The following is a 23,724-nucleotide window of genomic DNA, read 5'->3' as shown; positions in this document are numbered from 1 at the left end:
GACAACAATTAATCCACTCATTTTAGAGCTGTAAATTCCTTGCAGAAGTCTTTCTACCTCTTTGAAAAAGGCTCCCCTTCAATTTTTAAAGTTTGATGGGGAAGAATTGTGACTGATGTCTCCTTATAAACATGATGCTTTAGGGGTATGAGCTAAATGTTACTGAAAAGTGGGCAGCATTGTGAAAGCTAACGACTACAAAAAGATGAAAGACATCTCGCATCACAATGTGTACACACACCTATGAGAGCACTACCAGTGCTATGGTTGTTTCCAAACTGTACCTGAATATTACCTAAAAATAGGGGAAAAAAAAAAAAAGACACCACAACAACCTTGAGAACAGAAGCCAAAACAACCTATTCCCATGCTGATGTTCTCCATACGATGTTTGCTTTGCATTGCCTACTGTTGCCCAACCAGATTTTTTAAGTTTGAGCAGGAACTGAAACTAGTGAAAATCCTCATTCTTCGGGAAGTTGAGGTTTTAATGAGCAAGAAGGCTAAGGTGGTTCTCAGCATATACAGAGCAACAATTCCTGATGCACGAAATGCTTAAAAAAAAGCAAAACTACACCACCTCTAAAAGGAGGCAGCAGCTGAACAGGCCTAAACACCATAGCTCTGAATGCAGGTGCCTAAACCCCATTTCAGGCCCATCTTAGGCACCCATACCTTTTATTGATCCAGAAAGTCCGTATGTATATTATTAGGCAAAAAATCATAGTGAAGGAGAAGAGTGCTTGATAATTCAGCCCTAGATAAAATACCAAAATGATGAATGATAACCACAGATAGCTCAAAAACTGGCCATCTATAAAGGTTATAAACATAAACCTAGCATAAATGTATCAATTTCAAAAAGCTCAATGTAAACAACCAGGTATTTGTGCTTTGGATTTTAGTTTCTAGTTATACTATATTGGGTTCTTTTTTTCTTTTGATTGTTGTTAAGAAAAACTTGACTAGAACTATGGTGGCATTTGTGCACTATGCACTGCCTAGTACAGTTGATTCACCAAGTTCCTACATTCAACTTTTCATAGATATTTAATGCTTATAATCATGTCTTAAATGTCTAAAGAGTTTCTGGAAAGCATATAAAGTTTTGATCTTTGCGCTACTCTGGCGCTGGACTCCACACTTTGCCAAACCACAAAACACTTCATTGATCCAAAAGATTCCATTTCTCTTCTGGAACACAAATAAACAAAATTCATAATTAAGACAATGCAACAAAGTTTGCAACTTTCTTTCAACTATACTAAACCAAAAAAATTGTAGAAATATATTATATTGTAGTATTTTGCCTTCCTCAATAAACAAAACCCCTAAAAAAACCCCAGCAGCCTTCAGAACTCTGTCTCTGCTTTCATAATTTTTTCTTCAAATTATTCCTACCTCATACAGGGTATTAAATGCTACTTAAAAATCCAGAAAGTGCATTAAAATAAGCAAGATCATGGGATATTTTATGAACAACCATCAGAAAAATGGTTTTAAAAAAAAGCTGAGAACTCTAAGAAAAAAACAAGTCTTTGAAAAACACTAATTATCCATCCCCCTGTCAGCTTATAAAGCTGCCAGAACCTCTCAGTGAAAATTCTCTAGAATGTTCCTTACTTCAAAGGGCTATTCAAATGGAGCAGACTATTGCCTACTGTCTTTTTCATGAGGAGGCTTAAAACAGGCACAAAGGATAAATAATGTCTATGCCTGAAGGACAAAAATTTCAAGATGTATTTTCAACCAAAAAAAAGGCCTAGATTCATAAGCTATACATCTGGAGGCTACTGTAAAAGATGCAAGTCACAACTTGCAGTAAAAATAAACTGAAAAGACTTGCAGAAAAGGTTGCATATAAAAAGTGACAATTTACTTCCCTCTTAACAGCTTCATGCATGCTTGTGCCATGCATCTGAAAACAAATCCAACTATGATGGTGTGCTGGCTCACAACCAAAAATTATTTATTACAAAAACAATTCATAAACAAGTTATATCCAAGTTCACTTTGGTCACCATCAATCTATTGTTCCTTCACCACCTCTTTTTTTCTCTACTAGCTGTGTGATGCAGTCAGATTCATGTGAATTTCTATCCCCAAGAACTTTCAGTACTCTGCAGTAGAAATAAGAACCCAAAAAGCTATTTTTAAACCCTAAGGCAACGCCACTGTGTTACAAACAGGCTTTTCACAGTCAGGGGTGCAGGGCAAAAAAAAAGGTAAAATAAAGTTGGGAGATATGTCAGTGGTCTGACTATAATATGGGGAGAAGAAATATCAATAGTCTGAAATTACAACAGCCAAATCAAAGGTCAAAAACCAGGAAAGATACTAACATAAGTCTGTTAAAAAAATAGTCACTTGTGATGATACAGAAGAAGTTTCTGTTATATATCCTGATACAAGAATAGTGTCTTTCATATTAAATTTATTCTTCACCACCCTAAGAAGAAAAAGGTGTAGCAAGAAATTATTTTAAAAAATCCTCACATGTTTAATTTTGCCTTTGCCACTATATAGTATTTCAAAATATTTATGACAGATGACAACAATATCAAAACTGTTAGCTAACATGAAAAAAAAATGAAAATCCTTGTGCTTAGTTGTATCGTGCAGTTATCTTAATGGAAGTGATTCTATGATTCTAAGTGTTAGTTATCAGTACTAATTATTTACTAAAGTTATACCAGTGACCTGACTGGCGTATGTTCATTGCATGGACATTCTACTGAGCAAATCTGTAATCTACGCCAGAAGTGCAAGATTTAACTACCACAGTGTTCAGGCATTTTGAATCTGGAAGTGATCTCATCATCAATTTCTAAGACATGTGATTTTGCTCAAGTCGAACATGAATGAAGGAGCCAGTGGAGGACACGATGGGAGGGAAGAGCGCGGTGCGAGCGATCTATTAGGATGTACGTGGGAACAGTTATGTGGGTGATGTAGGGAGGATGAGTCTGCTACGTCACGGAGCGCAGCTACCTGGTCTCATTTGCACTGCTGAGAGGTTTGGGCTGGGCTGAGTCGCTCCCGATGGGAGCGGGGCGACTCCCAGCAACACTGCCATGGCTCCGCGCATCGCAAGGGACACTCCGCGTGCTGTGGCAAGAAGAAAAACTTGAGGAAACAGTTAAAAAAAAAAAAAGTATGGAGTTGAAAGTTTGTTTCAGAAATGAAATATTGAAGTGTGTATAATGATGCCTGATTTCAGAAGTTTTTCAATTACAGAAAGATTTTTATGTGGAATAACTGAGTCTCAGAAGCTTTGTGGCTGCCAATGTATATAATAATAATAATCCTCAAAATACAAATCTTCAAATCTTTAGAATACTGCTAGTTTCTGCCAAAGCCAAGTGACTTCTGAAAAAAATGTCAACTGTAGAGTTTCTCATTGTTGCCATATTATTGAAAAATAGGGCCCCCTGTGCAAAATTATGTATGGTGAGGTTTATTTTGAAATTTTTTTGAACTACTTTTGCAATAATTCTCACGTCAACTCCTTTAAAGGCGGGGAAAAAAGATCCACTGTTTAAAGCTAATTCACAGCAGGTTGTAATGACGCAGAAATGCCACCATATTTCAGAATGCTACATTTTTAAGTTCCATGTATGTAAATTACAGAAAGCACTGCCACAGGAACTTAGGCACCCATTCAAAGTGTGGAAGGAAATAGAAGACTTGTTAATGGAGCACTTTTCACTGAATTAAAGCTTTTTACATTGAAACACTGGTTTCAGGAAAGATAAAGGGGATAATAATAACTTCAAAGTGAGAACACATGCACCAAGAGAAAGGGAGTGGGCAAGCAGCAAGGAAAGGAAATTTGTATTGTCCTTAAAAGCACATCAATAAAATCTGGATTTGCATGCTAATTTTTTTCTATCTGCTTTGCCCTCACAGGGAAAGAAAAGGTGTTCCACTTCCTGACATTCAGCATAGCCAAGAGAGGAAAAAACAGTTTAAAATGCCATAGTAATGCTCAATACCTGAAGCCTTCAGGCGTGGGGATGATGAGATGAGGATTTGGTGGATCACTATGGCACCGAGGCACTTTTACAGGACGGGGACTGTTTCGATGAACAGCTGCAAACATAAAAACAGATCGCATTCACTGAGATGTCAGAAAAACTCTCTTAAGGGGCATTTCAAGACAGAAAATTGAAACAAATTCCTATTTACAGAGTTAAGTGTGAACAGGCACATATTTTCTTATCCTCTAAGAAAAATACATATTATTCCAACTTTAAATAAATCAATTGTATGCATTAATACTTTTCATACTTTTGTATTACTTAACTCATCCATAAAATAAAGAAAATTCTCCAGATATTTAAAAACTAGCAATTAGAAAATACGTACATACTTCATAAAAACTTCATTATTTCTACTTCACAAATTAATCTTATTGCAAAATAAAGATTAACTAAATAATAATTTATTATGGAAGGAGCAATATTATGTTCCTTTCCATAAGAATTAAGCTTTCTCAGAGAATAATGGAAAGCAAATTAAGCTGTGGAAAAAACCCACATATGACTGTTTTACCCAAACTAAACGTCCCCATGACAGTCTGCCCCAAAAAAGTGGTACAAATGGAGAGGACCAAACCTAAATGAGTAGTCACTGTCTTTATGTCTAATTCAGTGCCTCTACGAGCAGTCTGCACCATCAGCCCTGAACTCCTTGTTAAATAGTAAGAAAAATACTGTGGCAGTCACATCTCAAGACAGCTGGTTGCTCACCAAACCATCAGACAGTACTTTCTGCCAGGCTAGGCTCCTCTCAGGTAGATTCATTTCTGCCTTGTTTGCACTACCAGGGCAAGCAAAAGATGGCAGGGCCAGGTGCTGGTTGTCCTGCTGTAATTAGCAAATATGCTAGTGGGAGATCCAGAAGGCAGATCCTAACCCACCCAGGCAGACACCAGGTGCTTCACAAGACAGGATAAAACACCAAGAGATACACAGCTATGTGTCTAGAGCAAATGCAACTGGATCCTCAGCTCTGGCAAAAGGGGTGAAGACCACAGTGGGTTTACGTCCTTCAAAGTTGTATGCAAATGTAACGAGGAAGTCTCATTTTTCTTCTGATCAGGAGATAGGAATGGGTATCTGCAATATCTGCAGCCAGGATACAGTTTATGTTAAATTTCACATGCATTGAAGTTTCAGACTGCTGTTCAAGTCTGCACCATTCATCTGTGTCACCCCCTCCCCATGTCTCTGAGACAAAAGATGTCGAGCAATTTAGTTTGTGTGATCTGTAGTGTCTGCTATAGCATTTATAAGAGTTTCAGTAATTTGGCATCATCGTGCTGGTGATTCACCTAAAACAGGACTCCCTCTCAACAACAGTACTTGTGAATATACAGGTTTTACACCACTGTACAGAATGTGGCTAAATTTGATTTTAGACTATGCTTCTTTGACTGACTTTCATTGCAAAACGTTTGTCAGCTGAAGACTTTCTCATCAAAATGATATCAAAACAAGCTTTCCTGAAAAACTCCAGAAAATCTGCTGGAGGCAGATTACCCTCCCCTCATGTCTTCTATCATCAAGCCTGCCCAGGACGCAGGCACCAGGAGAAAGACAAAAAAGATGACAAAGTATTTTGACAAGTAAACAAGTCAATGGAGTTGAGAGGAGGAAGACAGAAACAGTGCTAAGAAAGCAATCAGCAAAAGGCATACACAGCAGACGAAACATTCTTTTCTCAAGATGAATCATCAAATGTTATCAACATCCCTATCTAAAAAGATGTATTTTACATTATGCCACATTTTACATAGAGAACTGTTTTGCACAGCCCTCATGTATAACTCAAGTGTACTTGATAATATAAAGACCACTAGAAGCAAAAACATCTGCGATGCCAAAGTGTCAATAATTGCAGTGCCACAATAAAAGTTTGTGAGAGGGAGCTGTAACTCCTTTCTTAAAGTTAGAATCACTTCTTTACTCCATCTTTAAATAACACAACCCTTTCCTATAAGATTTGCAGGCCTTCACAGGAAGGACAAAATCAGAGGAAAAAATCTGTAAAGCTTTGAAATTTCTTGGGTAAAACTACCACATATTCATACTTTATCGGGCAATAATGGTTTCACATCAACAATACAAACAAAGTATATTGAAAATACTTTTATTGCATTTTAAAAGCACTTTACAATCAAAATTCTGTAACAGCAGCAGGAAAGCTCCAGAAAAACGCCAGTAACTACTGCCTTACCAAGGTACAAACCTGTAACAGGACTGTGAGGTTTTCCAATAACATGGCCAATGCACTCATTCATCAGAGCTTGTAAACTCTAGGAAAGACAAACATAAAAAGTTTTGGTGTTTTGTTACAGGAAGGTTGATGGTCACATGAAAAAGCTCACAGTAACAAAATTATATTGTTAAAGTACATAATTTATCAGGTAAGCACCTCTATATTCTACCTATTATATTAAACTTCTAGATCCACATTAGCATTTTGAGTTGATTTTTTTTAAAGCAAGGAAGTCTTAGTTTTGTCTTGCCTTTTGTCCTTGTCAAAATTACATAACTGTAAGAATTGAACAGTGACATATCATAAAGGACATTTCAAAATATAAAAGTATTGGAACTTAATGTTCATTGTTAATATAATTTAAATCACATTTCCTGGAAAAAGCTGTTAAACCTTCTCTGCTCTCCCCCTCCACTTCCCAAGAAGAAACCAAAAAAAATTGAGTGAGAATATGATGGCCTGAATCTCAAGATGAAAATCCGTAAAACAAAAAATATGAAGCCCCGCATATTAAAAGAAACACACTTTCCTTATCTACCCATGAAGTTATCAAAACTTTCATTTTTTAAGGGATTTTAAAAGTTAAAATCACTGAACTGGGCCTCAGGCAATCTGAGCCAAATTATTAGGTGTACTATTCAACAGGTATGTAATCCTGGACAAGTTATTAAATCTTCCTCTGGTTCAATTTACATGTCATAACACCAGGGAGATAATGTATCTTCACAAAGTAGTACAATTATGCTCTTTGGTAGAGATGCTATGAAGGTGACTTCTATATGCCAGTCACTCAGTGTAGCCAAAAGTTCTTCCAGAAATGCAAAAACTTAGTGAAGACTAGGAACTAAAAGGACTAAGAAAAAACAAAATTATAAAACAAAAGAAGAGTTGAGCTTGAGACCGGCACATTTTACCAGTGCAGACTGAGCTAGAATTTCATCTTGGAATGTAGAGCTCTAAATCTAAACCATCATTCTTCCATGACATGATGCAGTATCTAAGAGATCATGATTGGCATTGCCATTTCTAGATAAAATACCGTGACCTGTCCTATACAGATTAATCAAAAGGGCTTCAAGTGATGATCTCCAAAACTGAAATCCAGTTTAAGAAAGAAAAAAGTTCAAAAACGCAGCTAAGGTTTTGGGCTCCCCCCTTTCTTTCCCCCTTATTTGTTCAAAATCTGTTTCAGAAACTGTGTCAAAGCAGAAGAATTTTAGGGGCTACTTCCTAAAGCTAAAGCATCAGTGTATTCCAAATACCAGCTTAACTCTGTCATTAAGGCAGCCAACCCTTTCCCAGCAGCACAAATGCAGGACTAACACATAATTTACTAGAGAGCTCCTGATAAAAATACACATGAAAAGAAGACTAAACCATGTATTTTCTGTATTATGCAAGATTAATGTGGTTGGCATTTCATAACGCATCTTGAAATTAGTAAAAATCAAGAGGTGCTGACACTCATATTCTGCTATTTTGTGGCAACTGTGCTTTCACTTCTCTGTAATGTTGTACCAAGATCACAGGAAAAAAATTCTCAGAACAGGAAAAGGAGGAAAGCAGAGCAGACAAAAAAAGCCAGCTTTAGTCTCATTGTTTTTTGGTAATAAAAGCAAAAGAAAGATGCCTTAAAGTATGTTTCATGCTGGAACAATCTGAAAATAAAAATCTTTAAATGATTTTGTATTCATATCCACAGATGAACTTTGGGGATTGGTTAAGCTTCAGAAGCTTACATTTAGAAATTCATTATATCAACTACAAATATTTGTAGAAAGCTGCTGTCAACCTTCTGTGACACAAAGGGAGGTGGCCTCCCAGGACAGCACCAGCAATTTGTCAGCAAACTGAAACCACTACTGGCAATGGTCACAAATCTACTCTCTTCTGAATCTAATAAGGAGAAGAGATAGCAGCATCAACAGTGATATACAACAGCAATTGTTTCAGAACTGCATCTGTGTTCAGATGTTGTTTTATAAAAAGTATTCCTGCAAAACATATACTGATAGATTCACGAGCATTTACAAATAAGTACCAGCAGAAAAATTTATCCATACCAAGAAGTCATCTTCTGGGAGAGCTGAAATAAACGCTGGCTCAATGGCTTGAAGAAAATCAAAACCTTGAGTTGCCCATCTATGTAAAAGGAAAAGTAAAGACAGAAAATGAAACAGTCTTTGGCTTAAGTCTTCACCATATCCAAGAACAGTAAATAATAGTTAACTTTTTTCCCTTGTAAAATACAATAAAATCCTCATTACAAAAACAGACTAATATATAAAACAAAAATTTTACCTTTTACCCAATTATATTTGGACAAAGACCGATTTTAGCAAGGACACTGCCCACTAAATAAGATGAGCAGGCCATGCTATGTATCTACACCCATATACATGCTATCTTCCACACAGTATTATCAACTCAACCACAATTTGTTTCAGAGCAACAAGCCAAACCACTGAAATTCTTGCCTGAAGTCTCCTTTCTGAAACAAGACTGAGAGGATACTAAAGATTTCATGACTATCTGATTAGTAATGACTGGGCATCAGTGGTTTCATGGCCTAGATGGGTCAAGTAAGTAACTTGGCTGGAGTGAGTTGTCTTCAGCCACCTGCTGTCCCCCACTGCCTCCTCTTTGACCTACTTGAACTAGCAGCTGCAACCTACAAAATATAAATAGAGTCACAGGATATCCTGAGTTGGAAGAGGCACACACGGATCATCACACTTGAAATTCTGACTCCACAAAGGACAGCACAGAAGTTAAGAGCACAGTCCAAACAGTTCTTGAACACCAGCAGGCCTGGGGCCATGACCATTTTCCTGGGGAGCTTTTTCCAGTGCTTGACCACCTCTCAGTGAGGAACTTTTTCCTAATACCCAATCAGCAGCTTTATGCCATTTCCTCTTGTCCAGTCACAAAAGAGAAGACATGAAGAAGTTGCAGATAGCAATTCATTTTCCTCTTCCCTAAGCCCAGCAAACCTAGTATCCTTAATTACTCATTATGTCTTGTCCTTTAGTCCTACCACCATCTTCACCGCCCTTCTTTAGACTTACTGCAGTATTTTTATGTTCTTCTTAGATTGCGGAGCCCAAAAGTACACAGAGTACTTGAGGTGAGGCTGCACCAATGTTAAACATGGTGGTACAATCACTCCCTCCAGCTGGTCAGATCTATTGTGCCTAAGGCACCCCAGGATATAGCTGGCCCTTTTCACCACCTGGGCACATCACTGACTCAAAGCTTACGATAAACAAGAACCTCAAGGTCCCTTTCTGAAGGGCTGCAGTCCTATCTCTTGGCCTCTGATCTATATGGATACCCAGAGTTACAGCACTCCAGATGCAAAATCTGGCACTTGCCTTTCTTAAATCTCATAAGGCTGGTTATCATCCAGCCCTCATAATCTATCAAGTTTTCTCTGTACAGTCTCTGTGCCCTTCAGGGAATCAATGTCTCCTAATTTAGTATGGCACACTTACTTAGTATGTACACAACTCCTGTATTCAGGTCATGCATAAAAACATTGAAAAAAACTGGCCCTAAAATTGAGCCCCGAAGAACACCCTAATGACTGGCCACCAGCCAGATTTCACTTCATTTACTCCAATTTTTTGAGCCCAAACCTTCACAGCTCTACCAAAATCTACCATGGCAATAACAAGTTGGCTGTTACCTGGGTCGAGTGCCTCGGCCACTCTCACATTTTGTTAACACATAATTCATCCATTTCCTGGCAAAGTTGATATATTTGTCCCCAATTTTCTGCCTGAATTCTCCAGACATCAGACGAACAACTTCTTTATGGTACTGTAAGAAAATTAAGATTACTTTCCACGTATTAATAAGAAGAACAATATCCCCTGGAGTATTTGCAAGCTAACAAAACTCAAAAGCATGGTAACAGTCACATCCTATTCTTGGACAAAATTATTTTATGCAAGCAGTTACCTATTTATAGACAAAAAATTAATCAGGAAAAGTATGATATAAAATATGCTACAGTGAGAGGCAGTACTGAGCCACACTGCATTTTTCTCTGTATCAGGCACGTGCTGGTGTTTAACAATGTGCACATCATTGAAGAAACATCCCACATAAACACTTGGTTCTGTAGCCAGAGATTGAACTGCTAGTAGTAAGTGAAGTAAAGTAGTGTTTATTTTTAGTTATATTGCAGTAACATTATGGGATAAAAAAGTTATCTATGTGCATTTGAAAATTAAACAAATACCAGCTATTTCTTATAAGACTATCCTAGAAGTACAGTAGAGTATGACATAATCCTTAAAAATTTTTAAAAAGCCCAGAGGAATCTAATAGCAAAACAATTAAAGGACCTGAACATAACATTTTGAATGCCCACACTCTTAGGCAAGCACTCAAAAGCTTGCACTGCATCAAAGAACCACCATAAACCCTGAAGGAATGTCTCATGTTACATACAGTATTATGCTACTCTAGGCTGAAAAACTGTGAGAAGGTAGGTTAAACCACAGGCTGGTGGACTTACCATCCTGGGAAGTATTAAAAAATGAGTAAATATGGCCCTTTGTGATATGGTTTAGTGAGCACGGTGGGACTCAGCTGAAGGTTGGATTTGTCTTGGAGGTCCTTTCCAACCTTAATGATTCTGGTATCATCTAAAATGCTGCCAGGCAGTAGAGCTTACAAGACTATACCTGAAATCATCAAGTTCTTAAAAGCTTTTCAGATTTACAGGCATTTCTAATTTAACAGATTTATCAGATTCATCTGTTACTTTTCACTTATTCTCAAGTAAAATTTCTGAGGCAACACATTTTTCATGACATTCTGCTAAAACTGGGAAGTCACAGTTCACTAGAAATTACCAAATGTGAGGCCCATCTACATGAAGGACTGCAAAGAGGATCCAGAAAACAACAGACCTGTCAGTCTGAAGGTTATGGATCATCTAGTACAGGACAACCAGGAGACTTGGCCCAGCCAGCATGGGTTTGTGAAAAGCAGGTCCTACTTGACTGACCTGATCTTGTTCTATGTGAAAATGATCCACTTAGCAGATCAGGGAAAGGCTGTGGATGTCATCTACCTATATTTTAGTAAAGCTTTTGACATTGTTTTCCATAGCATTCTTCTGCAGAAGTTGGCTGCTCATGGTCTGGGACAGAGGTTCACCGTTTGCTGTGTAAAACACTGGCAGGATGGCCAGGCTTAGGGAGTGGTGGTGAGCAGTGCTACACCCTGTTAGCAGCCAGTCACTACTGGGGTTCCCCAGCTTTGGGGCCAGTCCTGTTTTATGCCTTTATCAATGATATAGACCAGGGGATCAAGGGCATCCTCAGTAAGTTCATAGATGACACCAAGTTGAGTGGGAGTGTTGATCTGCTGGAGGTCAGGAAAGGATCTGGACAGGCTGGATTGTTGGACCAAGGCCAATGGTGTGAGGTTCAACATGATCAAAGTCCAGGTCCTACACTTGGGTTACAACAACCCCATGTAGCACTGAGGGAAGAGTGGCTGGAAAGTTGCCTGGGGTAAAAAGACTTGAGGGTGCTGGCTGACAAGTGGCTGGATACGATCCAGTGTGTGCCCAGGGGGCCAAGAAGGCTATGGCATCCTGGCTTCCATCAGCAATGGTGTGACCAGCAGGACTGGGGCAGTAATTGTAATGGGCACTGCTGAGGTTGCACCTCAAATACTGTGTTGGGCCCCTCACTACAAAGAAGACTTTGAGGTGTTCCAGCCAGTCCAGGGAAGGGAAGGGCAACAAAGCTGGAGCACAAGCCTTGTGAGAGTGGCTCAGGGAGCTGGGGTTGTTTAGCCTAAAGAAAAGGAGGCTCAGGTGCAACCTTATTGTTTTCTACAAAACTATCTGAAATATTATAGAGAGGTGGGTGTCAGCCTTTTCTCCCAAGTAAAAAGTGTTAGGACAAGAGAAAACAGCCTTAAATTGAACCAGGAGAGGTGTAAATTGGATATTAGGAACAATTTCTCATTGGAAGAGTGGTCAGGCATCAGAACAGGCCACAGGAAGGCTGGCAGAGTCCCCATCCCTGGAGGAGGTTATTTAAAAGATGTGTAGATGTAGACATGGTTCAGTGTTGGAACTGGTAGTGGCAAGTTAACAGTTGGAACTGATTATCCTAAAGGTCTTTTCCAGCCTAAATACCTCAATAGTTTCATAAATTCTTTGTATTTCCACAATCATTAGTTACCTTATTTGCACCAATGCAAAACCAGAAATTTCAATTGCTTTTCTGTTTCCTTACCTCAAACCCAAAATTATAACCCTGAATCATGGCTTCCCGGTAGTATTGCTGCAAAGTGGCAGATTCAGATTCATCAACTTCAGCATCAAACTCAGATGTGAACATGTGATCAACTCTATCAATGGCACTGCTTATCTTATTGCATAGCTGTAATGCATCGTTCTGAGTAACAACAAAGAGAGATAGGGGGACATCAAAATATTACTTAGTCTTGTCAGCTGTAGAATATTAGGCATACATGAATCTAGCAATTACATTATTTTAAATGAAAAGGCACTATAATGCCACAAAAATTCATTCAGTCTTGGAAAAACAAACATTTTCCAGCAGTTGCATGAAGTAAGTCTAGTAATTAACTCAAGTATTATAATGAAGTTTGCTTGCATGTGATTAACTTTAAAAACAAAGACAGCAAAAGGGTGAGTAGAGAACCAACAACAACAAAAAAAACCACACAACACAAACAAAAACATCCAACCAAAACCAGACAGACAAGAAAGGAGAAAATTAATTCTACTATCTATAGAGTGACCAAGCCCTTGGTTCTATTTTCACCTTGGTATATGGACACAGTCTCTATTGAATGCAGGGACTTGATACTGCCACTTAAAGCCCAACAAACAAACAAACCAAACCCATCAAAGAAAACACTCATAAAACAAAATCAAAACAAAACAAAACAACCACACCCATAAAACAAACAAATAAAGGTTTAAAAACCCACACCAAATCCAAGAGAAAATAAACAGAGAGACTACCCACTTTTGCATTTTCAAATATAGGAATAAAAGTTGTTTGTTGCAGATCACTGATTTTGACAGAACTTGGTTTTAGAAAATCATACAATACAATATTGCTGCCACCCAAAGAGGTATTCACTCTGTTGCTATGGTATTTCAACTGCATTATGGACTTGTTTTCCAATTACCCAATGCAGAAATGATTACACCAATATAGCTCAAAAATGCGCTCACAAGTCATTTGAGAAAACAGAGTGGAAATTGTACTGAAAGTAAAGTCCACAGAGGACTACCACATAACTTGCAATTGCAGAATATGCCATTACCTTTGCAATCAAGCTTTCTTCCATTTTTTTACTATCAGTGAGCAAAGCATCGTCAGTTTTGATAAATAATCTCCAAACCTGCTTACCTTTAGCTGCTGTAAAGCTTTGGCAATGATTGGTTGGCTGGATGTCTGCTCCTGGTGCAGAGATATGAGCCCTTCAATAGACTGCTGGAAAGCCTTTCTCTGACTCACAAGGTGGGCAGACTGAATGACTACAAGGAGGAGGTTATCAACCTAGAATACAAGACACCACTACTTCTTGTAAAGAAAATCCTCTCTGTAAAAATATATCAAATATCACCAGATTCCAATCAGTTATTTTTTAAATTCTAATACATGAAAGACCTCTTGTCACTATTCATGAAAATCTACATTCACACAAAAAAAACTTGGCAACTAAACTCAAACTCTCATCTAGTGAGCAAAGTTCCATAAAGAAAGTTTTCATGAGGAATATGGTCCTGTTTACTTCTGGAAAATATTGGAAACACTGTATTAAATTATCTTCAAATTAGCTACACACAAAAAAAGCAATAGGTAAGCAAAAATAATTACATTATCTCAAAACAGACAGAAATTTGCAACCATTTGCAAACTGATTCTCATCTATTGCTATTTTCATTTTCTGAATGAAATACTAACTTTGATAGACATCTGAAGAAGTTCTAAGCACTTAATCAAAGGTTGTTTTTTCACTGTTCAGTTGGAAAAACAGGCAAACGAGAAACAACATGTTTGCACATTAAAAACAGCAGTATGTAGAGGAGTGACTTTTTCAACTGCATGTAACTGCTAGAACCCTCTGAATGCCAAAGGTCAGGAGCAGTGATGCAGAAAGTCACTCTCTTTGCAGACAGTACAGCCCATTTATGGTAGGGATCCAAGGAACTGCATGACATACCAAAAGGAAAATTCATATAGCTTAACATTAAGGATATGAGAACATGAGGGGCAGGGAGCTGGCTCAGCTGTCAGAGTGCAGCAGAACTGCTGGCAGGGAAACTCTGTTGGCTTGGGAAGAAGGAAAGTATGACTGGAAACATTTTTTCTTGCAGAACTGTTAACATCCAGTAACTTCCTGAGAAATTTAACACAAAATGTCACAATTCATCTAAGATCAAGAGTAACTGGTTTCATGCTTCTGCATGTGGAAAGCACACAACCATTACATGTTCGCGGAGACTGATGACTTCTTAATAAAATAAAATAACTTCTTAATAAAAAAAATTTCAAGTCTTACCTGCACTTCTGAATACTCAACTAGATATTAAAGGTATCTCTATTATACAACTCTGAAAAAGGCACATTTGTAGAGACTGATCCTGTCAGGAAATGCTACAGTCCATTTAATATTTGCATTTAGCACAACTAAGAATCAAACTTATTCCTAAATTTAACTTTTTATTACCTATAAAAAGACACATGCTTCACTTGAATGACTCCAGTTAATCTGACAGAATAAGCATTCACAGAAGTGTGGAAATGACAAACAGTGGGGGAATAAGACCAAACCCACCTGCATGGTGCGCAGCGTATCAGCAGTTTCTACTTGTGGTACTACTTTGACCGGCTGACCCTCCCATGCACCCCAGCTGTCATCTAATTCATGGTCTTTGTCACTGTGTTTGGTCATTAGCAAGTAGGCCTCATATGTAAGCTCATCTGAATCCTTGGAGCAATCCTTCCCAGCAGCTGCATTGAGGAGTTGCAAAATCACAGACTTTTCCCCCGCAATACTACCTGGTACAAATACTTGTAAACTCTCGAGTCCAGGAACTTGCACCTGCAGAGAAGAAACACACTGAATGAGTGAATCCCACTGTCTTTTATGACAAATAAATAGTAGGTGACAAATAAAATAAGTCGTATCATTTAAGCAACAGGAAGAATCCGCATCCTAAAAAGCTGTAAAATATACATACTAAAACAGTACCTTCAGCTATTTTTGCATTGAAAGTCAAAATGCATTATAAATTATTCGTTTTGAAATCCACTGGATCACCATTTTCAGTGAATTATTTCTGTGTATTTCAAGTTAATCCTTCTTCATATTCTTCTAAAGGAATCTTGTTAAAAAAGAAGTCCAGTTTCTCATATATACTACATATGTATGCATACATGAGAATAAAATACATATACACATATTTTAAAAAGTCAGTCAACAAAGAGTGGAGTATCGAAAGAAAAATTCCTTCAGAATTTATACACTTCTGAATGACTACAGAAGAAAAAGAGTAAACAAAAGTCTGTCTAAAAATGTATCAGTTATTCTTCTACTTTCATAAAAGCTAGATTAAGTCCAGTTAGAGCATTCTCTTTTAATAAAATATTACCGCTACTACTTAAAAACTACTTCCAATTATATCTGTCATATTGGTAGCAGTACTTCAGCCATCAGCAGCATCAACAGCAGACTGTGAAAACTAAAATAGCCAGTATCTTGACTTGACACGAGGTAATTGACTCACGGTGGAGTCAAATTCTCTCTTTTCAGAGTGTGATGTCATCGAGCTAAGACAAAACACTGCACTCAGCACTTCTACCATTAGGCAAACATATTTTATAACTAAAGCTATTATAATCTGTAGGCCAATGCAAAATACTAGATAGCTGTTACTAAAAGCTAAATTAGATTCCCTAATGAGCATCTGCCTGAAAAGGTTGTTAAACATTTAAGCTCCCTACATGATATTAGAGGGTCAGTATATAAAGTGTTCATTATCAAAATGTGTGTCATTTAACCCATGTATAACAGATGTGTGAAACTCAAGACACAATTTTTTCTACAAAAAATGTACCAAAGATACAATCTTTAAAAGGTCTACTAAAACTAATATGGTGTCTTGTAGCATCTAAGACTACATACTTGAGGGACAATATTTTTTTTAAGTAAACATATAGAGATTTCCCTGGCTGTTTTCCAACTCAAACACTCCACAGATCAGGGCCCTGCTGAGCCAGTCGTTTTATCCATGTATTTACAACACTATGAACTTCTCTCCTATGAACTTGGTTGTGCCCCCCTAAATGAGTTTCAGTATTTAGCAAACATTTACATAAATCTAACAAGAATTATGTCATGAAAACATTAGTGCATTATTTCCCAACTGTAAATTATATATATATATATATATATATATATATATATATATATATATGAAAAGTATGGAAGGACAAAAAAGAACAGCAGATCCAAATACATTTAATTTGTTGAAGCAAACAACTTGTTTAAACTACAAAAAAGACTTGTTGACCTAGGAATTTTTTAAGGAATTTTGCAAAACCACAAATGTGGGACTTTACATTTCAGTAAATATAGAACACCAAGAACTTAACTTACCTTTGCTGTGTAACAGTTTCCTAGCTACAGTTACTCTGGAACAGAACAGAGGCCTTGAATTTCTCATGTCCTTAGTACTCTCCAAGAATCTTGCTAAAACAGACCTCCACTATAATACTGCTCCTTTATATAAGCATAACACAGGTCTATAGTCTGAGATTATCTACTCAGACATGTATCTATTTTCCTTATAGATTTGAAAGCATTTGTTTCATAGCACTCACTACTAAGTGTTATTAAACAGAAAGGTTCTTCCTCAGTCACAAAGAGAATCTTTGCAAAAACAAGGAAATAAGTCACTGATTTCCCAAAACGTAGACAAGCATTCTCACTTATACAAACGACAAATACAGAATTTGACTACCACAACTCAGTATTAAGTACAGAGCACTTTACATGTTGAAATATAGATGTCCCATTAAAAAAAAACTAAAGCATGACAATATTTGACATTTTGCTTAGTATACTCAGTTCACTTTCATGCCTCTAAAGCTTATCACCTATGTGAATTTACCTTCACATAATCTTTTGTTTTCAGAGCATTCAGAAGATCGCGCACTGGGGCTGACAATGCAAATTCTGCTGCTATTTCAAGGTCCTGCAAATAATGATAAAACAAAAGAATATGCTTTCAGACCAAGTTTCTTTGAAGTATATAAATAAGAGAAGACTCTGTTAACTTACCTTCCTCAGCATTTTAGCAAAACCAAGAGCTTTGGAGGCCCTTTCTCTAGCTTCATGGAACAGTTCTTTCAGTGCTCGACTGGTCTCTATAACAGACCTCCTGAAACATTGGCAGAAATGAAATGACAACATTTCAATAAATCATATTACACTTACACAGCCATTAGAAAATAATTATTTACATACATGTTAGTAAAAAGAACACAAATATTTGCAAGCAGCTGACAAATAAATTGAACTGACAAACAACCTCTCATAGCCTGAACTGAAGAGATGGTTATTAGGCTTCAAAAAAACTAAATGATGCTTCATTACTACTGCACACAGAAATACAGTGATACAGTCTATGGAGCCTTGCATTTACCAAGTTTGCATTCTAAGGAATAAAATACATTGTGCATCTGTCAGAGGTAGAGAAACATATGTAAGCATTTTGTTATTATTAAGACAAAAGTTTTAATACCTGATTTCATCCGATGCAGTGCTGTCATCGGCACTGGCCCAAAATTCATCACAACTGTCTTGTAGTCCAGAATCTAAAAATATTCCTGTAGATTTCAACAGCATTCCTGCAATATCACTGTAGCAACAGAAATGGTGGAACTTCAGCCTTATTGATGTAGCAGGCATCTTAAATGTATTTCTTCTTAATGCAAGAGAGCTGTTGCCAAGTCCAAGTACAGAAAAAAGCAGCATCTTGGGGCCCACAGAAGCCACCTGCACCTACTGCATCCTACACCTACAGCCCCTGCAATAATCCATACATTCACAATGACTACCAGCTGCTTAATGACATCCCAGGAAGTCCCATCTGGGAATCCCAAACAAGTGCTGACTTGAATAGCCCTCTGGTATAAAACAACACCATAAGCAGAGGAATTAAATAAAACCTACCAAAATAGTTTTCCAGCTTGAGCTTCGCCTCCTCTTATATAAGGAGTTATTTCTTTGGTGAAATTCCACTCCTCCTCTAACAGATTTTTTAAACTATGAGATGCTTGAGGTAACTGCTGCAGCATTTGGATCCAGCTTCGCATATAATCAAAGTAAACCTTAAACAGAAATTGTTACAAAAGGTGTTAAGGACTAGAACCTCTTAAATCAACAGACAAACTCAGTATTATACAATTTTTAGAAGGTATTTCTACAATAACTTTCATTTGCTCCAACTGAAAATGAGCTCCATGTTTTCACACAAAAGGTGCTATTTATGGCTCAGCAAGTATTAAATTCTATGTCTCCACAATACTTTCCTGAGAACACCGTCCACCTTACTTTCTGTGCTGCTATTTACCACTGTATTAGTGAATACCCAGAGTAGCCATAGTTTTTAAAGCTGAACTGCTGAAAAACAGTCTCTAAACCTTTTATTAACTGGATTATGACAAAAGATTTCATCTGAACATATCCTCCTGGATATGGATAAGTGCTGTGAAAAGCTTTCTGAGATTCGCTCTGTGTTCCTTTATATCAACTCTTATCGCTCACCTTCATTTAATTACTACTGTTTTAAACCAATATAAAAAATCCAGGTAAATGCAATTTTTCTTCAACCATCTATCTTCCCTTCAGGATTATATTGCATACAAAAAATCACCTGCAATTTATTTCAGTCCAATAAACCATAACATCCCTCCTCAAAAATGATTAAGATACTTCCTATAGGTTTTAGGTATTTTCAAACTATACTGTAAAATTGCCAAGATCATAGAATCATAGAACACTTTGGGCTGAAAGGGACCTTAGGGGTCATCCATGTCCAACCCCCAACCTTCCCAGAGGCCAAGTGTTTTTCTCAAAAAGACTTGTTTAACTAATTGCAACAATGAATATACATTAAAAATAAGGTATCAATTATGCATTAATGCAATGCCAATACAGTAAGATATAATGTTAATCAAAAAAATCATAATTTATTCAATATTAAAAGGTTATTAAAAGTTTAGTTCAAACTTATGGAATTTACAGTTCTATATAGGAAACATTTTTGTAAATACAGCCAATTTACAAGTATACTGTACCACAGGAAAAAAGCCAGTACTGCCAAAACAGCACTGGCCTCTGTGTTACCTTTACAAGTCCATTAAAACAATAAAATTGTATCAAAGTAGAGAAAGAAAAAAAAAGGCAACCATCCCTTAAAGGGACAACAGATTTCTATTAGCAGTATTCAGATTAATGCACTTACTTTAACTCTCCTTTCTGAAGCTTACCATTAACATTTTATGCAGATCCTCTTCAAAAGAATCAATGTTGCAATCAATCTTTTGCAAGTCATCTAACACTTCCCGTAACATGAACTGGTAATATTGCTTCATTAAGAGTCCACCCTTCAGAACTTCTTTACATTCTCTCACTAGCTGCAAGAGACAAACCCCAAAACTGCTATCAGTCAATACATTACTCTGAAATTCAGCCCTTGTCAGCCCAGTTTGTCCAAATACGCTAGTTTGTCACTAAATAATTTCTACAGCTTCTTGAAACAAATACAGCTGCTCTACACATCTGCAGGAAAGATGTCACTAGTTTTCCAGGATTACTTAATGGCAATGCCATTATTTGCCACATCAATATAAATAGAGATGGAGGCAGATGTTTTATACTTACTCTCTGCACAATGCCACAGCAAGCAGCTTACTGGATAATTAGCTTAGAAAGGGGAAAAAGGGCTCACAGTCATGAAATCACCATTTTCAATGGAAGCAAGTCAGGAAAAATATGCAGTGTGTTCAACATATGCTTAGAGAAATGTTTTGCTACAGTGAATTCACTGCCAATCTCCTGGGCAGGTGCCCTGAGCTGGTTTCGATGGTGGTGGTAAACCACTACATGCCCCAAAATCCATACCAGACCTGAAAGCAATTAGTGTTTTTTTGTTGCCTCCCTGGGCAAAGCTAACATGAGGAAAGGTCTCTTTTCACTGCAGAAGGGGTTGCCTTTGGAAGAGCTGCCACCTTTCCCTGAAATATTAGCCTTTATCTATTTCAAGAGACATGCTCAACCACAGGTACAGGAGCACACAACGAGCAAGGATCATTTCAAACCCACACTAACAAATGCCTTTCTTTCAGAAAGGCCCTTCAAGTGCTAAGGCTGTATTCTGAAATCATCATCAGTCTTCAGGTTTGACAATCCCTGATCTTTTCTGAGGGTCAGAGGGAATGGAATTGCTGGCTGATTAATATGCTTTTTAGAATCTTCTATAATGGCTCTCCTTGCAAAGTAATATATCAATATAGTAGACTCAATATATAAGAAATTATAATGGCACAAAAGCAGAAAACATACAAGAATGATATTAGTATGACAAGAGTCTCTGGAATCCTTTACAGGCCAGAAAACATTATGTGGTGTTCCTCGACATGCAGAGGAAACAAGGATAATACTCTGAACTCTACAGTTTAAAATTTACCAAGTTCGGTGAAAAAGGGTAAAAGAAACTAATTTTTTAAGGTGAAAATCCAAAAGGACACTTTCATACCCCTAAGATGTCATATACCTTAAAATTAATGTCTTTCTTCACTCCACTCAATCACATTCAGTGCACTTTGTGTTAACCTATGCAGCTTTTTCCCCTTCAACACATGTCCACTCCATAATAAACTTGAAAAACTTTATTAAAATTGGGTAATTTTAAATATTCAAATAATACTCTTTCATATGGGTATGCTACTGAGTAACAGAATATAGGATTTACAAAAGCCAGTGGAGCTAATCCTAGTGTCAGCTTTTGAATGGGAAATTCACAAGGCAGTAGCCAAACAAAATTTTGGTATATAATGAGCACATGAAAGAAAATACAGCCTAAACTGAAAATATTATCACTATTACTGGTTTGATGGATCGCTTTTATTTAGGTAGTTTATATAATAAATTGTTTCCTCAAAGCAGGTGGAGCAAGACAAACAATACCAGATTTAACAACCAAACAGCCACATACACATACAAACATCCACCTCTGAACATGAATGCTTAATTTTAGAACCACCTCGAACTGTTCAGGTACTAAAATGCCCTTAAAAGAGAACAGCTCTCTCCAATAACATAGGATTGTCAGGATTACAAAAGCTAGCACTGCAACTGAAACATGGACAGAAAGAAGGCAGCAAGAAAGGATAGGAAAAAAGGCACATTTTAAGAGGCATATAATCGGTGTTAGTTTTCTTCTTGTGTATGTACTTTTTATTTAAAATCAGATTAATTTTTTTAATACAATTGACTTGCTAGTAATACAACAATTTAACATCACCTCGAAAAAGTTGAGTAACAAGACTAGCATACCTGATACATTCACACAGTACTGCTACATATTTCAAATGGTACCAAAAAGCAAGAGATACTTAAAGGTCTCAGTACCTCCAATAAGATTTACTAAGTCAATCACTACAAAAAACAGACTGCACTGTGTTACTTGCATACAAAGAACAAATCAGGGACTGGGTTTGTTCAGCCTTGAAAAGAGAATATGCAAAGGGAATTTAATCACAGATTTGCAATGCCTAGAGGGCAGTTGCAGAGAAAAGCACAGCAGTAAAGCACTGGCTCTGGCCCTCAATGCAGAGAAAGCCAAAGCATAACAGCCTACCCGAAAGACCATCTTACAGAAGGAAATGGAGCACTGCCACTTCCAGAACACTGTGCTGCAGCACCAGCGCTCCTTCCTGAATAATACCTTGAAAGAATTGAAAAATCTTATGTCTGCAGTTAAGATGGCCCAGCTGTCCTGAGTTGTGTACAAGTTCTGCATCCCTGTCCAGCAGCCAGGAGAGCATCATGACTGAAGATAACTGGGCTGATCATATTTCAGATGGTCAGCTTCTGAGGGTTAGAGTGCGTGATGCAGGGCATTGATGAGGTCCCCTCTCAGCTGTCTCTTCCCAAGGCTTAACAGGCCCTGTTCCCTCAGCCTTTCCTCACAGGAGAGATGTTCCAAGCCCCAAATCATCTTTGTCCTCCACTGGACCCAGTCTAGGAGCTCCATGTCTCTCTTGTACTGAGGAGCTCAGAACCGGAAACAGCAGTCCCGGGGACAGGATCACCTCCCTCAACTTGCTGACAATGCTCTGATAAGATAATAAAACAACCTAATTTGGGAATCAATCTAATTGTAGAACCCAGCTTCCAGAAGGTTGGACTAGAGTATCTCTAATCCAGTCCTCTCTGTAATTCTGTAATACTCTGTGAACTTGCAGAATAACACAGACTCCTGGACTCTTTTTTTTGCTTGCTCAAGATTTTAGGAATTATAATTTTTCAGGAAACAAACAGATGTATTTGTGAAACATCCTCCACAGCTCCTTTGCCTGTTTAGAAATATTGTATGGGACAAGAAGCATTTGCTGAACTGAATTCATTTTTTCAATGTCATTAGTAAGGCAATATCCACCACCAAAACAGTCTGGTACACCAGGAAGAAAGTGTAATTTTTACTTAACTTGGGAGTCCACAAGGAGCACACAAAATGTTAAGCGGGGGAAAAAAAACAAAATCACCCCCATCTCTGAAGGACATAATGTGCTTAACAAGAGAATATGCTATGCAATGTATTACTCTATGACTGTTAAGGTTGAAATTGTAGGTTTCAATCAATGGGGAGAGTGTAGCGGGGGAAGGAAGACAGTACAAATTTATTTGGGACCACAAAGTAGCATAGATTTATAGGATCATAAATAAAACATAGGATTTTGGATCAGCAAATAACTGGAATGTGAGATCATAATCAGTCCAAGAGCTTATTTACATGTTTACTGTTGGAGATCTTCTGATAAAACTCTGATTTGGTTATACTTGCCAGGATGCAGGGAGATGGGATGAATTTAGTAGGTCCTGGACTATACTGTGAATACTGGCATTGATCTAAACAGCCTTCATTGTACCTGATAGCCTCCAGAAAAATAGTCTTTATACAATATTCTCAACCAGTGACAGGACTGACAATCTTGGGTCACTGCCCACAGAAAGTAATACAACAGGCTGGAGAAGATTTTTTATTTCATTTTTCTTCTTAATTTACTTTTACTATGTGATACTGCATGTAATCAGATGTCCTACACTCACCTGAGAGAAAAATCAAATCAAAGAGAG

The 23,724-nt window shown here is 37.5% G+C and overlaps 1 protein-coding gene across 2 annotated transcripts in view; it reads right to left on the bottom strand.

Moving 5' to 3' along the window:
- Positions 1–23,724, bottom strand: part of MAP3K4 (mitogen-activated protein kinase kinase kinase 4) — a 67,633-nt gene that overhangs the window by 16,664 nt on the left and 27,245 nt on the right. For both annotated transcript variants that reach the window (XM_088052463.1, XM_005526928.3), the window contains exons 5-17: positions 19,854–20,000; positions 18,535–18,692; positions 18,104–18,220; positions 17,641–17,740; positions 17,471–17,554; positions 15,133–15,399; positions 13,701–13,850; positions 12,549–12,710; positions 9,971–10,104; positions 8,346–8,424; positions 6,241–6,319; positions 3,996–4,092; positions 2,992–3,108 (exon numbers count right to left, since the gene is read on the bottom strand). In XM_088052463.1, coding sequence (XP_087908589.1) covers positions 2,992–3,108; positions 3,996–4,092; positions 6,241–6,319; positions 8,346–8,424; positions 9,971–10,104; positions 12,549–12,710; positions 13,701–13,850; positions 15,133–15,399; positions 17,471–17,554; positions 17,641–17,740; positions 18,104–18,220; positions 18,535–18,692; positions 19,854–20,000 — 1,691 coding nt within the window. The remainder of the gene's footprint in view (positions 1–2,991; positions 3,109–3,995; positions 4,093–6,240; positions 6,320–8,345; positions 8,425–9,970; positions 10,105–12,548; positions 12,711–13,700; positions 13,851–15,132; positions 15,400–17,470; positions 17,555–17,640; positions 17,741–18,103; positions 18,221–18,534; positions 18,693–19,853; positions 20,001–23,724) is intronic.

The sequence above is a fragment of the Pseudopodoces humilis genome, chromosome 3, assembly GCF_049639895.1.
Source record: "Pseudopodoces humilis isolate 2021_Gansu_Grassland_sample_001 chromosome 3, ASM4963989v1, whole genome shotgun sequence".
Taxonomy (NCBI): domain Eukaryota; kingdom Metazoa; phylum Chordata; class Aves; order Passeriformes; family Paridae; genus Pseudopodoces; species Pseudopodoces humilis.
Note: the sequence above shows the minus strand (reverse complement) of the source record. Positions and strands in the feature narration are given on the sequence as shown.